This window comes from Sphaeramia orbicularis, chromosome 14 (genome assembly GCF_902148855.1).
Source record: "Sphaeramia orbicularis chromosome 14, fSphaOr1.1, whole genome shotgun sequence".
Lineage (NCBI taxonomy): Eukaryota > Metazoa > Chordata > Actinopteri > Kurtiformes > Apogonidae > Sphaeramia > Sphaeramia orbicularis.
The window spans coordinates 4,349,967-4,368,873 of NC_043970.1; the positions used below are offsets into that span (position 1 = coordinate 4,349,967).

Consider the following 18,907-nt stretch of genomic DNA (forward strand, 5'->3'; position numbering starts at 1 on the left):
CTAAAATTGCTCAAGGGAAATAAATCGATTTTATATCAGTCCGACATTGACAAAGACGAAAACGAAGGGTATTTTATCCATAATTTTTATATGTTTTGGTTAGTTTTATAAGCACACAATACAGTTTCAGTTAGTTATCATTTTTTTTCTTTTAATTTTAGTTTTTATTTATTTCAGTTAACGAAAATGTTTTTACAATTCTAGTTTTCGTCATTTCGTTAGTTTTCATTAATGATAATAACCTTGGTCCTTACCCACACCACATCACAATTAAACTATATGTAGCTGTTTTTAATGAAGGACCTGGAGGAGACCTGTGCCGTGTCGACAGTATCAGTTTAAAGATTCTTTTAAATAATCATTGTGCATATTTGCATAGCCATAATTCAAATATTGAAACCTCTATTTATCTTGATCAATGGAAATTAAACTCAAACTGCTCTACTGTAAAAATGTAGTAAAAGACGGGAATATAATCAAAGAAATTATCCACATCAGAATTATTTAAAGTGACGTCTTTAAAACAAATTTTGTAGATATATGATTATACATAGTCTATTATTTTGAGTATTAATTCATGTAGCTATATAACAACTTCAGTGACAGCTCACTACTCATAGTATACTTAATGCTAGGTGCTATGTGTGTTAGGATGGGTTAAAGTTTGGTCTCTGGGATAATGAAGTGAGTTACCCTTTATTATTAACCTAACTATAGAGTTTACAAGTAACTGTGACAGAAAAGGTCAAAAGGATGCATGGGTTTACACAGTAAACAGATTTACACACCTTCCGAAAAATAAAATTTCAGTATTATCACATGAATAGACAGAGAAAAAAAACATGTTTATTGGCATGTGTATGGACACTCTGTAAAGACATGTGTGATAATATTTTCCCAGGATGCAGCTGAGAGAATATGTTGACTGACTAAATGTTTAAATACTCCAAACAGTACAACAGATGAGCAGTAATTGCTAATTTTGAGCTCTAGTTTATTAAAATGAGACAATTACTTGTGTTGGCACCAGAGTTACTAAAAGTAGTTTTTCGTAAATGTGTTTGTGATTCTTGTTCCTACACCCTCTGCTGCAGGATGATGGTGTTCATTCTTTTGCACGACAGTTGCAGCTGCAGATTCCTGGGTTTGGATTGTAAGAGCTCAATTTTGACTTCATCTCAGTGTGATGGAGCAAAAACTGAGAGAGTAGCACTTGTACAAGCAAAATGATCCAGGTTTTTTTTATTTCTTTTTTTTTTACACTGAAAAAGCTTTTACAAAGTCAAAACACTTCAAAATGGAAGAGATGAAGCAAATTAGTGAAGGGGAGAGAAATTTTGTCGGCAGCCAAAATCAGCTCAGTGCAGCTCTGGCCAGAACCCAGACATCATTTGGGGAAACTCCTCTTCCTGCTAAAATCTAGTTGCTTACTAAAGGCTCAAGTATCAGGTGGTGTTTCAGATCTGTGAAATGAAGCTGCTGGCTTTAGCTCAATGTCATTTTAGCTCAGTGTTCCTTTTTACTTTCCTGCATAGTGGTCGGCCAATATGGGTTTTTAATGGCAGATGCTTTAGAGAGGAGGGTGGCCAATGGACCAAACACAGGGCTGCTATCACGTGTTGTTTTTTGATCCAGCTTTTGTACTACAAACTGTAACTTAATGTAAATGACATGAAAAAAAACATGATTATGTTGTCTCTGTTGGCTGAAGTAGCGCTCTATCTCCAGTGAATTTATTTTATACAAAAAGACTGGGAGCAGATTTTTCCCCAGTAACTGCATTAGTCTGACTGACAGAATGTGGACTAAATCTCCCAGTGAGTGACTTTTTTACTTTTCATTGTCCTCCCTGTCATTTCCAAGATGGCAACTCCCACAAACTTCCACACATAAAGTTATAGCCGATGTTTACCAAAGCATCACCCAAATGTTTGTCCTTCTGTCTGGCCTAAAACCTAATTTGATTTGATTTGATTTGATTCAGTGATTTATTCCGAAGATGCAATGAAATTTAACATATATGCACTTGCAAAACATACATAATAATACAAATATCAAGAATCAGAACAATCTTACTCAGAAGAAAAGCACAATAATTCCATTTACATGCCTGAAAAGGGATGGGAAGTATAACTTATTTAATCCCACCCCCTCTCCCTACAATATTATTAATAATATATGTCCCTCTTCCTTTTACATTACTCTTCTATATTTATATATCTATTCACACACACACAAACACACATACACACACACACTCATTCATCCATATACACATATATACGTTTATACATACACACACATACAAATACACACATAATCTTTTACCAATGCCTTTCTTAGTTGTGCTAGCTAACATATAAACAAATAATAACTAACTCAAGGAAGGAAATATATACATAAACAACAGTGAAAATATGGTGACAATTAATAACCCTCTTCCCCATATCTTGTGAAAAACATGTTCTTATAAGTGTTTTTGAATTGTCTTATGTTTGGACATTCCTTGTGCTCCTCCCTCAATCTATTCCAGACTTTAACACCACACACACAGATATGCTAAAACTTTTCCTAGTAGTGCGCACCCTCTGAATTTTGAAATTAAATCTACGTCTTAAATAACTCCCTATAATTAACAGAAAAGTAATCCAAAGATGGACCACCAAAATATTTATAAGGGAGGTATATATATATATATATATATATATATATATATATATATATATATATATATATATATATATATATATATATATGTCAGGGTAGAGACTGCGATCTGGTAGGATCGGTAATTCTACCAGTAGAGACTCCGATCAGAGTCTCTACTGGTAGAAACTCCGATCCGAACCTTAACCCTTCTACTGGCAGGATTGGAGTTTCTACCAGTAGAGACTCTGATCGGAGTTTCTACTGGTAGAATCACCGATCCTACCAGATCGCAGTCTCTACCCTTACATACATATATATATATAGCCAAGATGGGGACTTGGTGGGACTTCCAGATCCACACTGACAAAATGGTGATAGCAACATCAGGAAGAAAGAACACAAGAACCTTGAGAGATACCAAGGGCTGAAAGAGGAGATAGAGAAAATGTGGGTTGTGAAGGCAACAGTGGTACCAGTAGTGATGGGGGCACTAGGGGCAGTGACTCCTAAGCTAGGTGGATGGCTCCAGCAGATACCAGGAACAACATCAGAGGTCTCTGTCCAAAAGAGCATAGTCCTAGGAACAGATAAGGTTCTGCGCAGAACCCTCAGGCTCCCAGAGCTCTGGTACAGGACCCAAGCCCAAAAGAGGCTCATCACTGCCCAGGTGGGCAAGAACACAGTATTTTTATGTTGCAACTTAGTATTTTTAGAGCAGCGTCTACTGGCTGTTGATGATATTACACTTGAACATGCTTCCATTTCCATCGGGCTGTTCTCAGTTTCAGTTTGTGATATTCTGTTTCTTTGTCATGAGAGTTGGTGATGGTTTACAATGTCTGAGGGTTTTGTGTAATGTCATGTTTCGATTTGCAGGATACCACATAGAAGCCAGTGTAAATGCTTAGATCTGTGACTGGACATCATAAGCCAGATGACCTTGTTTGGTAATTAATACTTTAGTAGGAAAACCAAAGTTTATGCAAGAGGCTAGGGCTCATTTCCTGTTTCATGTTTTGTTTGTATTTTCTCTCTTTGGCGTTCTTTGTTCCTTCTTCTGACCCAAGTTTCATAACCCCAACCGGACCTTTTTCCAGCCCTAATAAACCTGTTTTAATGCCTAAACCGAACCAATTGGTTAGGTTTGTCTAAATGTCTTTGAGATCAAAGTTATTATCGTTAACAAAAACTAACGAAATGATGAAAACTAGAATTGAGAAAACATTTTCGTTAACTGAAATAAATAAAAACTACAATTAAAAGAAAAAAATGATAACTAACTGAAACTGTACTGTGTGCTTACAAAACTAGCTAAAACGGATAAAAATTATGGATAAAATTCCCCTCGTTTTCGTCTTTGTCAATGTTGGTTTGATACGAAAGTGATTTATTTCGCTCTAGCAATTTTAGCTAGCAGCACCATACAACACTTCACGGTCTGTCACTTGTGGTTTAGAGTCGTCTTCTGGTCCCCACTCTACCTGGAAACATGGAGACTAAAGGTGGGAGAAAGCAGCAGAGTCCTGTCTGGGATTTATTTGAATACAACGGAGAAGAACAGAAAAGATACAACAAAACTAAAATTAATACTAAAACTAAACTAAAACTAAGCATTTAGAAAAAAAAATGAAAACTAATAAAAACTTGCAAACCTGTTCTAAAAACGAATTAAAACTAATTGAATTAGAGAAAAAAAAATCAAAACTAAATAAAAGTAAACTATAATGAAAAATCCAAAACTATTATAACCTTGTTTGGGACTAGCTGGCTTGTCAAACAATCACACCTCCCCTGTATGTTGAAAAATAATGTTGTAAGGATACCAGTGTACCAAAATGTCAAACCCTGACCAAATGTCAGGATGAGATGAGGTGGGAGTGAGAATATGTTGAAACTGCAACAACTCTACTGCTTTACTTCTTCTTTCTCTAGTTTATTATTTTATCTATAGTTTATCTGACCTAAACACACCAAATGCTTATTTGTGAGTGAAAGTTGTTGATTGCCGACCAGTATTACATTGTGTGTTGATTCTTACATGTTATGTGATTCATAATAATACATAACAAATTAACTTCTACCTGTCTGTTAAGGCAGTAAACAAGTGGTTAAATCCACCTCCAGGTACTTTTTTCTGAGTCATGTAAGCACACTATGAGGAAACAGAACTTTTGACTTCTTGAACATTTTTCCCCCACATTTTGTAGATATATTATTATATGTAGTATATTGTTTTGAGTTGTTTTTTCCTTTTGACTACTTGAAGATTTTTCACCCAACTATGGTCAGAAGCAGGTTGGCTTGGATGGATGGTGGATTAAAGGGTTCCAAAGAGGTGGGAGGTTTTCTTCCTCTTCTCCCCTCCTTCCACAAAACAGCTGTTTCTGAGCATTCACTGATGGTTTCTCATTAGAAGCTGGACCTGAGAAGATGCCATTACCTCCCAGTTTCCTCCTCCTCCTCCATCTCCCTCTCTACAGCTGCATATCTCCTCAACTCCTCCATCGTCTCCTCTTTTGCTAGCCCTCCTCTTCATCTCTGTCATCTTTCTTTTGCTTTTTCCTCTCCACCAGTTTGAGGACGTCCCTCTCATCCTTTTTGTTCCTTCCTCCTCTTCCTTTCCATCCCTTCACGATGGTGAAGATTAGCAATTAATCACTCGAAGAGGAAGAGAGTCTTCCAATTAGCAGCTGTTTGAAACATGTGCACAAAACTGAATGGGGTGAATTTGTTATGGATACTTTTTTTTTTTTTTTTATCATTAGAAAGCATCAGAAAAATTCAATTAGCACATCATTTACTCTGGTTTTCTCTCACACACAGATTGCAGCTCAGAAGAGAAACCTGAAGAACTACCACTACATCCTGGCCAATCTGGTGAGTCAGTCTATTGTTTGGATGAAATCAGTGGTTAATGTTCAAGAGGTGTTTAGTAGAAACTTAGTGGGCGTTGGGTTTGTGACAGTTTGTGTGGAATTACCATGAGCTGTCAAGAAACAAAATGTGCCATTTCTAAATATACAGGAGGCTGAGCAGTGTTTTCTGTATATACCTGCATAACTCCACAGTGTACATACTCTCATAAACTCTCCATACACAGCAGGCATATTCTTTTATACAAACAAATTGCCTTTTTTAAGAAAAGAAAAAAAAAAAAAATTTTCCCAGCTAGATTTCCTGTAACCACAATCAATGAAAACACTATTATGTAAAACTGACTACTTATTCTTATAATTTCAATATTTGTTCAAGATTTGCCTCTTTTGTGTTGGGAGCCAGTTGTTTGTTGACATTCCAGTTGTTTTTCCATGAAAATCCTTAAATTCAACTCTAAGTTTGTCAGTGCCTGTGTTCTGCTCTTCTACAGCAGCAACACTGTACATAACAGCCACAATACCATAGGACTGAAGTTAGCTCACCTCAATAAACAGGCGGTTCGCAGCGCAAAACAGACTTCGACACAAACTTCACATAAGCATACAGACATCTGCAGATCTTGAATACTAAACCCATGCATGGATTGCATCTGAAAGCGATCTCACTCTTCAAAATAACAGCTAGAACAAGATTGTTGTTAGTTAAATGTAGCTCAGTGTTAGCTGTAGCCCTATTAAGGATGTTGCATTTTGTAAAAATAGGACCAAGGGTCCTGTAGTCCAACGGCATATTTAAAGACATTAATTGACACTCATTTGACCATTCAGGATTATCTTAGGTCAAAGGTTGTGTCATCACTCAAGTTGTGATACTAGTATATTTTATCATTTTGCACATGCTGTTAATTTTGAATTTAGACTTTGGACTTTAGAAAAACGTCTTGTAAAACTGACTTTTTTCATCTTGCGTGCTCATGTTTTTAGCTGGATAGCCAAAATCTACAGTATGGGTTTGACCTTTCAAGGTCACTCAAGGTCAAAGGTCATGGCACCAAATGAAAGCCCATACGTGACTTACTTATCTATTGCCAATAGTAATTATATCAATATGTTCAACTGTTTTCAAGTTATAGCACTTTGAAATTTGTCCCATTATTAACCAATGGGGATTTTAAAAAATTCAAAAGTTCATAAAAAACATTCAAAAAATCAATATTTCTTAATTCTTTGAACAAACTTGGTAGACCTTACCCCAAAGATGTTCCACAACAAATATCAAGTCATTCTGACTGAGAGAAGAAGATTCTTGAAAAATTGTCTACGGATGATGGATAGACAACAAGTGATACCAATAGTCCATCAGACCCTTAGGACCATTGGACAAAAAATTGCACACCTTAAAAGATATATTTTCAATTTTATAAATAAAAAAAAGTACTAATTCCCCAGAAACAAGGCCATTTTGACTTTCTTGAAATTCCTTTTATGCAGTGAATGAAGACTTTCTTTTATTTCAGGTTTTAAGAGTTAAATAACAGGTTCAAGCAGAGTCATTCCCCATCAACTCAACAAGAACTTACCAATTCATGTCTGATTTTACTGTTTCATGCTAATAGTTTCATTAAGTACATTGGACCTTGCTTAAGCCTAAAGAATACCTTTGGCTAACAAAGCAGAATAGACATCATTTTTGTGTGGACCAATTATGTAGGATGGTGTTGAGATGCGGTGAGTAGCTTCTCATTTCTTAAACCACCATCAGTTTGACAGGAAGCATAAAGATTGGACTGTGTTTCAATGGAACACATGATGGAACAGGGTCATGTGGTCTGATGAGTCCAGACTGCTTCTGAGGGGCACATCAGGGTGAAAAGAGGAGCATCAGTGTTATGATCTGGAGTTGATTCCATTTGTCAGGTCTCTAGGATCAGCAATGTTATGTGTCCATAAAATGAGGTCATCTGACTACCTGAAGATAGTGAATGACCAGGTCTGAACAGCAGTGGATTTTTTTCTTTGCTTATGACACAGACATATTCCAAGGTGACAATGCCAGGCTTCATCAGGCTTCGATAGTGAAAGAGTTGTTCAGGAAGCATGAGACATCATTTTCACACGTGGACTTGTGACCAGAGTCCAGTCCTGAGCCCCACGGATAAAATGTGGGATGTACTGGAGAAGACATTCCACAGAGTATCCTCAATACAAGATCTTGACCAAAAATTAATGCAACTATAGGAAGAAATAAACCTTTTAACATTGCATGAGCTAATGGAAACAGTGCTGTGGTGAATGTGTACTGTCATCAAAGCTAAAGGCCATCCAAGGAAATGTCAGTGTGTCATTTAACCCTTTCATGCGTACTGGCCTCTCCAGTGGACAGTTATTCTTCAGCTGTTCTCTTGTATATTCATGGGTTTTGTTTTTTTAGTTCCATATCACCTAACACAGTGGACACTAATGCATCATCCCATACACTGACATTCAGACCATTACTGTAACTTTGCTGTTCTTGATAAACCTGATCTGCAGTAACATGTTTTAGTGTAAATCAATTGCTAATTGTTATTAGACTGTAATGAACAGTTTTCTTAATCAAAGTTTGGGTTTTTTTTTTGCATATTATCTCCATGAAGTGAGTAATAACTAGTATTAGAGTATGTTAAAATGTGAAAAAACATCAGGTTAGCTGCATGAAAAATGTTTTAATTTCATAGTTTTCACACAGTATATCACTTTCTGATGATGGGTTTTAAATACATGTTACTTTGCTTCAAAAACTGAATGTATGGTGTCCAGCTGAGTGGACACTTTTGTAACTTCATGAAAAATTGGTTCATAAAAAAAAATTCTATCGTATTGTTTTTATAAGCCTAAAGAGGAATAAAAACACTCAAGAAAAAAATCTCGACTAAGGTCCTCATAATTTGTGCATGAAAGGGTTCATTTCCTCTGGATTGGACTGAAATTTGTGCATACACCAAAACCTAAGGATCACTTACATGTATTCATGGAAATAGTTGCTGAGATTTAATTAATGAATTGAACTTACAATTTTAACAATATTTCTATTAATCAGTTTCTTGTATCCATATGTTGATGTATTAATATAGTTGAACCAGATTTGTTATTTGGCCCTGCATTTAAAAAAATTACAAGAGAATAAGAAAATTAAAATTATAAACTGAACTTAGATTTTAGTGAATATAGTCAGATATGTGACTGTGTATTTTTCCAAGAATCATTATTAAAACATAAGTGTTAATGTTCTTTGCAGTTTTATAATTTTTTTTCAGTATTAATGTAATGCTTGTGTTTTAATAACGGTGTGTTGTGTGTCAGGGTTTCATGGACTTGAACATCACAGAGTTTCAGAAGCTGGGACCGAACGTGACGGGCTTCCAGCTGGTGAACCACTCCGATCCAGATGTGGAAAGAATCAACCAGGACTGGATGGATTTTGACAGCAAAGACCTCAAATTGGCCCAAAGGAGACTCAAGGTACGAGTACGGACACACGGAGTACATTTATTATTTGAATCTTTTCAGTCATTACCTTTTATTGAACCTTGTTCCAACACTATTTAATGCTCATCCTGGTCCTGTTGACAGCAAGACAGTATACTTTCCTCTGTCTTGCTTTCTCATTCTTTTTATTTCATTCATAGAAACAGTGACATTTGTTTTTTAGCTCTATTTATCTGACTTTCTATTTGATGTCTGTGTAGGTTTTCATTTGCCCAGGTCGTCATTAGGGGTGTGTATCGGCAAGAATCTGGTGATACGTTACAAATCACAATACGAGGACCTCGATACGATATATCACGATATATCATGATACTGTTAAAAAGGCAATTTTATTTTAAATGATTATTTCCTGGAAGGTTTGAATTATACCAGAAATATGTACAAATACTAAACACATTTTTATTTGACCAGAACAGGATCTAATGCTATTTCACAACATTTTTCTAAGTCTCCTGGTTTCCAAAGGAACTAACATCTGCCACTCTCAGATAGTAAAAAGTGCTTTTAGGATGCTTCAAATAACCGTTATTTAATAAAACAGTGTTAAATAATATCATTCTTCGTCATTCTTCTTGGTAGTTCTTCTCGGTTGAACTGGAATGGTTTAGCTCTTTTGAAAACCTTTTCTCTCTCATTTAAGAGACTTCTTTCTATTTGTTAAATGTTCTTCCTCAGCTACAAACTCTACAAAAACTATTCCACTGCAGTATATGCAGAAAGCTTCTGATTATGTAGTAATAATAAACCTCCAGCAGAACCATGGACCAATGTTTCAATGAGTGTCTCCCTATTGCGTTAATCAATCAATCAAATTGTATTTATATAGCGTCACATCATAACAGAAATTATCTCGTGACACTTTACATATAGAGCTGGTCTAAACCAGACTCTTAAGCCAATTTACAGAAACCCAACAGAATCCTCCGGGAGCAAATGCTTAGTGACAGTGGAAGGAAAAACGTCCTTTTAACAGGCAGAAATCTGAAGCTAACCCCAGCTCGTGGAGGATGGTCATCTGCCTTGACCAGTTGGAGTTGGAAAGAAAGAAAAAGGGTTAAAGGAAGAGAAAGAGAGAGAGAGATTGGGACATGGATACACAGCAAACTTCACTACAGCTGTTAAAAACTAGAACAGCTGTTGCTAGTATATTTACCAATAGCTAGAACACAGGGCCATAACTGTTAATACTACTACTCCAAATACAAGTACTAACAGTGGATATATTACTATTGCAGCTGTTGGTACCAGTAATATAAACCTCCACCATCTATGTAACAATATATTAAACACTATCATAGTATATGGATAAATGAATAATGATGGAGGCAGGAGAGAAGCAGGACCACAGCAGCAGGTCCAGAGACGATCCAGGGAAAAACTGTGAGGACATAAAGCACAGAGACTCCAGGGAAGAAGAGTAGTCAGTGACATGTACTTGCTGGGGCGTGGCTAGAGGAGAAGAGGAGGAGCAGAGGGGAGGTCTGAAAGGAGGAGGAGCAGAGAACAGCAAAGTGTATCATGATGAGTCTCCCAACAGTCTAAGCCTGTAACAGCAGAACTAAGAGCAGCCTGAGCCACCCTAACTGTAGGATTAATCAAAAAGGAAAGTTTTAACCCTACTCTAGAACATAGAGATGGTGTCTGCTTCCAGGACGGAGGCAGGGAGGTGGTTCCACAATAGAGGAGTTTGAAAGCTGAAGGAAATGTAATCCCATGGATACACATTTATACTGTATGTGCTCTGAGCACTGTCCTATCACTGGACATATAGGTGGAGGTAATGCACATAAAGACACAAAGCAATGCAACAGTAAAGGTAGGAAATAAGACTACCAGCTGCTGGCATTAAACATATGGTATTTACTGACAATTACCTCAGTTTCAGGACTCTGTGTGCCCTTTTAGCCCATAATGCATCCCATTTTCCCTTCCTATATTTTCTATAAAACTTGCAAAGGTACAAAAGAGAATTCATATTGAATTCAGTATACCAAACAATGGTGCTGAGAAAATCCATCTGCACTTACTCTAGGGTTTATAATTATATGATAATGGATGTTACAGATTCTGAAAATACTGGAAGGTGCATCTTAGATACTGTGCTGCATGTGTTTGGACTAGGTGATTAATATGGATAGTGCGGTCTGAACTGAAAAGATCATTTTTGACTCAGTGAAAGAATGAGTTTTAGATTGATTGTCCTAAAGGCTGCCAATAAAGCTAATAACTAATGCTAACTGAGCACAAGGCAATTTGACTCCTCAAAAGTACTTTATAAATAAAATAAATTATGATTATATAATGATTATTAGAGGTTTTGGGTGCAGCAGTGTTTAATACACTGCTAAATGTTCAAAACATAAACACATATAAATATTTTAATATCAATATTCATGATCCTCTACATCTGTTGTTGGTCATTTTGAACATTTGCTTTCATTATACTGCAGTGAGGGTATGTATAGAACAGCATTATATTCTTTGTTTGGTAAAGGCTCATGCCATGACTTCCACTAACTTCCGGGTCATTTCACTCTGTTAAGAATTTCCTTGAACAAAAAAATATTATTTGACAGTAACCTATATTTTTATTGATATTGTTTGAGGGCATTTGCAGTGAGAGAATGCACTTAACCTGGTTATTGGACCGTAAGGAACCTTTCTGCCATCTTTACTTCTGAACAGTACACAGGAGCTCTGACCTATGATGGTGTCAGCGTCATGGCGATGGCTTTTCAGAACCTGCGACGGCAGCGGATTGATATCTCACGCCGTGGCAATGCAGGAGAGTGTCTGGCCAACCCACCTGCTCCCTGGGGACAGGGTATAGACATCCAGAGAGCTCTGCAGCAGGTACACACAGACACACTCTGTGCTTTAACTGGGTCATAGACACTGATGGAGGCACAGAAACACTGTCATCACTGTGTGTTTGCAGGTGCGTCTGGAGGGCCTGACGGGTCACATTCAGTTTGATGAGCGAGGACATCGCACTAACTACACGCTGACAGTGATGGAGTATAGCCACATTGGACCCAGAAAGGTGATGCTGTTGCTTCACCTTATTTTTATCCCAAGTTTAGAAATTAGTCGCTCTGCAAAGAGCCAGGGGTAGAGTCTGCATGTTTTTACTACATCAGCTTGTTTCAGTAATTAGCTTGCTCCAATCTGATTTAAAGTGTGATAATCTGTACAATCAACTGCTGCAGTGTTTGTTTGGTATAAACTGCAGACTCTTAGCTTTTTGTTAAACTTGATAAGAGTCCACAGCATCACAATGTGAATTACTGTTGTAATAAGGTTCATAGAAATGCTTCACTGGTAAATGAGTTGGGCTTGAGAAAGGGAGGCTTTCAGCTTTTAAAAAGCATCTATTTGTTCTGTATATTTTTGAAGTACTTTTTTCTTTTTTAAGTATTGCTAACTTTTTCCAGTTCATAGAGGGTATGCACACAAGGTCACAGTTGGTAGAAGTCACCCACTGAGAGACTTGAATACAGCCACCTGAATCTGAGTGTTCCACTTCAGTGACATGAAAACACATAAAAATCTAAAGCGGAACAGAGCTATGGCATAATTGCACATTAGAAACATAACTTTTGAGGTCACTAATTGGCTGAAAATTGAAAAAAAAAAAAAAAATTCAACATAAAACAAGCCCTGTTTTATGTACCAGGAAGCTAACAGCTAGACGGTAGCATCAGCTTGGTGCAGCTGATGTTTCAGAGGATCTTTAGCTGAATGCTCCACAGTACTGTTGCCTACGTTGACACGCATGTTGTCATTAAGGTGAAATTAATTTCAAACTGATTTCAATCTGTGTAGGACTATATATGTACTTTTAACCCATTACTAACACCCAACATTCTGATCAGTTTTTGCTCTAACTATAGAAAAATACAGATGTCTGATGTTTCTAATCAACTAAAGGCAGATTGCACCTTTTTTTTTAGCTTACTGGCCAATAGGCCGTAAGCTATTGTCGTCATGCAGTGTCCGGCGTCAGCGTCTGTAGGCGTTATCTGTTGTCCGTTACAAAACGTTCAATTATCTTCTTCTCCGAAACTACAATTCTGATTGACTTCAAACTTGGTATACAGCTTCTTTTTAATGATGTCAACAAAAGTTAGTGAAATTATTTCGATCCGGATCTGATTCTGGATTTGGTGCGACTTTGAATAATTTTCCCATTATAAGACATAGCAAGTAGATTGATACAATAAATCAGTAAGTATCAATGATATCAAGTTGGAATTTGATTTTTTTACAGATCTGATTGGAAAATGACCAAAACATGGGCTATTTCTGTAATATAATAAAAACAAATAACTGGGTGATAATAAATGGCATCTGGATATATTTACCAAAGCTTTTAATTTGGCTAGTAAGCTACAGGGCCATTGGTCCTATTTTTATATTTATTTTTATTAATGTGGCACAATTAGTCAAACCTGTAGGCAGAACAATGTCTTAACTGTTTGTCGCTGGCAAGTTGTTGTCTTAGTGCCATTGTTCTTTGTTTCTCACTTGTAAAGCAGAAGCACTTCCTGGGTTCCTTTCGTCATATATAACAATCTTCGTACTTACAATTTTCAAGTGCTACAATACAACACTGTCATTGATCTGTCGTAATCATCTCAGAGGCCACATCAAGAGGATTCTCAACATCATTTTGCAATCCCCCGTTGGCATCTCGCGACCCCCTAGGGCAGGGGTCAGCAACCCTGGTCCTAGAGAGCCAGTATCCTGCATGTTTTAGATGTTTCCCTCTTCCAGCACACCTGATGGTCATTATCAGGCTTCTGCAGAGCTTGATGATAGGCTTATCATTTGAATCAGGTGTGTTGGAAGAGGGATGCATCTAAAACATGCAGAATAGTGGCTCTCTAGGACCAGGGTTGCTGACCCCTGCCCTAGGGGGTCCTGACCCCCACTTTGGTAACCCCTGAAATAGAGCATATATAAAGTATGTTCTTTTCTCTGTTTGGAGCAGTAGTGCTGGTTCTGCTTCTGCTTTCCTGAGGAGCAGAAACATGAAGAAACAATATGACATTGAAACAGGGAGTCTCAAATCACTCATGGAGTCATCCATCAGATAAGAGTGCATCAGATAATCACTTGTTTTACTCATACATTTCTCTTCTAAATATAGCCACGTTGCTGTAAGTTTTGCTTCTTAATAAAATCACAGATTCTAAACTTTATGTTGATTCAGTTGAATGTGCTCTGGGAGTTTTTGCCTTGGTTTACAGGTTCAAGATATAAGAGAACCTGTATGACAATGGTGCTGTTTTGTCTTACAGATCGGCTATTGGAATGAGAGGAGAGGCTACGTCAACACAGCCATCTACAAACCAGTGATAGAAGAGTTCTATGGCCTGCAGAACAGAACCTATATAGTTACAACCATACTGGTAAGACTGGGGAAGATGACCTTCATCTTCTGTGGTTTCATTTACACAATGAATGCAAAGTCAAATATCAAGAGTTGGAACACGAGTTGAAACTGGATGAGAGAAATGAAACACAAAAGGATGTGAAATGGCAGTGATATCTGCTCTGTTAATCAATCATCTGTTGCCGTCTGTCTGCTTATAGGAAGCTCCATATATGATGCTAAAGAAGAACCACGAACAGTTTGTAGGAAATGACAAGTATGAAGGTTATTGTGCTGAACTGGCCTCCGAGATTGCCAAACACGTTGGCTTTGTTTATCGGCTTGAGCTGGTGGGCGATGGCAAGTATGGTGCACGCGATCATCAAACTAAGATGTGGAACGGCATGGTGGGAGAGCTGGTGTATGGGGTGAGTGGAACTGCCTGCAATATCAATTATTCTTGTTGATTGCAGAAGAATATTAATAAATTCTCATGTTTTGGACTTGTTGTCCACATGTGATCATGTAATATGAGCTTCACATGTAATCCCATCATTTCACATGTAAATTTACGTGAGTTTCACATGTAACCCCAGTGTTCCTCATGTTAATTTATGAAGTTTCACATGTAATCCTGTCGCTTCTCATGTTAATATATGTAATTTCCCATGTAATGCCACCATTTCACATGGAATGTTAATGAGTTCCATATGTATTGCAGTAAATTTTATAAGTAATCCCACTGGATTCACATAAGTATCTGTATAACCCTCAAATGTGATCCAATAGTTTCCTGTGAGGCTACATTTCTGTTGCACATGCAATTCTTTTGGGTTTTCTTTGTGTTTAGTGTGTAAAATCATACACAATGTTCATCACAAAACATTAACATGATTGCTTATTTATATTAGTGTATATCATTGCCTGTGTATGATCTTGTGTCAGCCACCTCATAGTCTCTTAGATTACTATTATAAAAATAAACTGCAGAGCAAATGACAACAAACAGTAGATCAATACAAACACCACTTTTGTGTCTTGAATAACGCCCCCTGAAACACCAAACAAACATATTATGATAAATAATTCCCGCGCTCATAAAATATCATTAAATTGCAAATGTCTACCATGAAATCTTGTTAAGAACCTGATGGCTGAAATAAACAACTGTGGCCAGACATTAGTTTGTAGGAGGAGAGATGTAGCAACAGAGCAAATCTTCAAACGGGAGTGTGTTTTCCGCTCTAGGAACCTAAATACATCGATTCTCTCTCTGTTCATTAAAACATCTTTAAACTAACTGGCAGGGTCATTCTGTGTGAACTGAAAAAGGTTTTAACTGGGACAAAAATAGATAGGACAGAAATAAATAAGACAGGCATGCATTTACTGCTGAATGAAAGCATGAAACTCTGTTTTAACTTGATGATGATTGATAAAAATCTGAAGATCATGGTGGTTAATAACAGGAATGTTTCTACCAGATGATATATCTGTGTTTTTATGTTTTAAAGGAAAAGTCAGGGAATCGAAAAAGTCACCAGTTTAGTTTTCAAATTTAGTCCAAGTCTGAAATCTGCATGTTGAGACAGTGCATCTTAAACTGAAAGTGATGGATTGAGATTAATGCTGGGGCCAAAACAGTGAGGTTTTAAATGAATACATTTTTAACAATTACATCACACATATTTGGAAGGAGCACAAGACAGGATGACCCTCCTTTCACTATTGATGTTTACATTACATTTTGAACCTTTGACAGTGAGTATCTGGAGGAATATGGAAGTAGAAGGGGTTGAAAAAGTAGGGATACAGTACAAGTAAGCAATGTACACTGATCAACCATAACAGTATGACCACTGAGAGGCAAAGTGGTAACAATATTGATTATATCATTACATTGGAACATGTCAGTGGGTGGGATATAGCAGGTGAATACAACACATTTGATAGAGCAAGTGAACATTTAGCCCCTGAAGTTGATGAGTTGGAAAAAGCAAAATGTGCAAGAGTAGGGATCTGAGCAACTTTGAAACTGTGATGGAGAAATCACTGGATCAGAGCATCTCCAGATCTTGTTGGACATTCCCAAAGTGGGTCCTACCAAAAGTGGTCAAAGAACAACAATCCAACCAATCGAGCATCTGTAGGAGCATATCATTATTACCACCTGTCTAGCATTGTTCAGGTTCCTCTTTTTCCACTAAAACACCTCTGACCTGAGGCCTAGACTCCACCAGACCTCTGAAGGTGTGTTGTGGTATCTGACACCAACACAGTAGCTGCAGATCTCATTGCTGCATGCAGATCTCTACTGTATATAGAGTGGGGCCTCCATGGATTGCATTTATTTGTCCAGCATCTCCCACTGAGGCTTAGTATGTACTAACCACTGCAGACCAGGAACACCCACCCAAGACCTGCAGTTGTGGAGATGCTCTGACCTAGGTGTTACCATTACAGTATGGCCCTTGTTCAAGTCACTTAGTTACTTATGCTGATAATTTTACTGTTTACAACACATCAGCTTTAAGGACTAGATATTCACTTGATAATATATACAACTGAAAGGTGCCAAAATAATGAGATAATCAATATTGATACAACTCCTCCTGTCCGTGGTCAGAATGTTATAGCTAGGCGTAAACAGACAATATCATCTTGTACTTAACACATCCAGAAAGCACTCTTCCAGCTTTAATTAATTACATTAAAAATTACAGCACAGTATCAGGGGTCAACAAAAAAGAAAAAGACACAACAGCAGTACAATAAAACACTTGGGAGGGAAGGGAGGGCAGTGGTGAGGATGGTGGAGAAGTGAGAGGTGATGATGATGATGATGATGATGACGACGACAACAACAACAACAACGACTGCACCTTGATGCCTCTTGTGCCTCTGGTCTGACTACCTTGTGTGTTTTTTTTATTGTAATGTCATTTTATTATGGCTTTGTCACTTTTATTCTTAATATTATTCTTCTTATTCTTTGTACTTAATTCTTACATCGTTTTTTTCTCTCCATCCTTTTTTGCACAGCCGTTCTATCCTTATTTGCACTATTGTAAATATGTTTGTTCACTGTGTCATTTGTATGTATGTATGCGAGCAACGGAGTTCACAGAATTTCCTTCGGGATCAATAAAGTGCATATCTATCTATCTATCTATCTATCTATCTATCTATCTATCTATCTATCTATCTATCTATCTATCTATCTATCTATCTATCTATCTATCTATCTATCTATCTATCTATCTATCTATCTATCTATCTATCTATCTATCTATCTATCTATCTATCTATCTATCTATATCCTTCATGTTTAAGATATTTTAACAAGTACAGTAAATAAAGATGATTAATGAATGTGTGAAATTGACAAAATGCTGACAATGCTGAAATAAAATATACATACAAGTGCAAGTCTGTTGTTTAGACTAAAACAGAATAATATAATAGAAAAGGACAGAATCATGTGAACAGGTAGCCAAGGTAACATATTGTTTTGTATTTGTCTCCTTAAACTTGAGAGGTCAAGTTTGACTAGATTATTATTGTCTGGCAGCTTCTCGTCTCTCCTCTCATACACAGAAAGCTGACGTGGCCGTTGCCCCGTTGACGATCACTCTGGTCCGTGAGCAGGTGATCGACTTCACCAAACCCTTTATGTCTCTGGGAATCTCCATTATGATCAAGAAACCTACTAAGTCCAAACCAGGTGTCTTCTCCTTCCTTGACCCACTGGCCTATGAGATCTGGATGTGCATCGTCTTCGCCTACATTGGAGTCAGCGTGGTGCTGTTTTTGGTGAGATGGATGGGTCTGGTGTTTGTGAATGCTAACAAGAAAGGCCTGGTCATCTTTCATAAATAGACAGGGGAACTGTGAGGAGGATTCTACTGGAGGAAACTAGGAAGAATCCCGGCACATAGCGTTAGTAAATCTGTGATGAAGGTGTGGCATAGTGTAGTGCTTTAAACATAATCATTTCATTTTTCATTTGTTTATTTTGAGCATTTATAGAATACAAACAAATTCACAATCCCCCCCCCAAAAAAAAAATCATTCATTTATACTCGAAAAGGAGTGGGAAGAAGAAAAACATTTAATCCCACCCCCATTCTTATCATCAAATAACTGAACATAATAACATTTTAAATACTCACTCCTCTCCTTCGACTTCAAGCCAGAACAATGGACAAAATAGAACAAAACAGGCCTATACCAAATTAGAATAAACTTATTTGACAGTATTTACATTGCATAACCAAAATGTGTGTAAAAAAAAAAAATAGAAACAAAGTACATTCCTGGTGGTGTTACCACAGGTAGCAGTTAACCGTCAACTTACATGATAATAATTACATACCAACAGTGGTAAAAACAAAAAAACTGCAATACCACAAGTGGTAAAGAACAGCAATAATTACACACCAACAATGTTAAGAAAAAAAACCCAAAAAACTACAAT

The 18,907-nt window shown here is 37.1% G+C and overlaps 1 protein-coding gene across 2 annotated transcripts in view; it reads left to right on the forward strand.

The window, feature by feature from the left end:
• The window catches only part of LOC115432987 (glutamate receptor 1-like), a 176,021-nt gene that overhangs the window by 98,165 nt on the left and 58,949 nt on the right, over positions 1–18,907 (forward strand). For both annotated transcript variants that reach the window (XM_030154128.1, XM_030154127.1), the window contains exons 5-11: positions 5,473–5,526; positions 8,868–9,026; positions 11,739–11,906; positions 11,992–12,096; positions 14,357–14,467; positions 14,652–14,858; positions 18,028–18,243. In XM_030154128.1, coding sequence (XP_030009988.1) covers positions 5,473–5,526; positions 8,868–9,026; positions 11,739–11,906; positions 11,992–12,096; positions 14,357–14,467; positions 14,652–14,858; positions 18,028–18,243 — 1,020 coding nt within the window. The remainder of the gene's footprint in view (positions 1–5,472; positions 5,527–8,867; positions 9,027–11,738; positions 11,907–11,991; positions 12,097–14,356; positions 14,468–14,651; positions 14,859–18,027; positions 18,244–18,907) is intronic.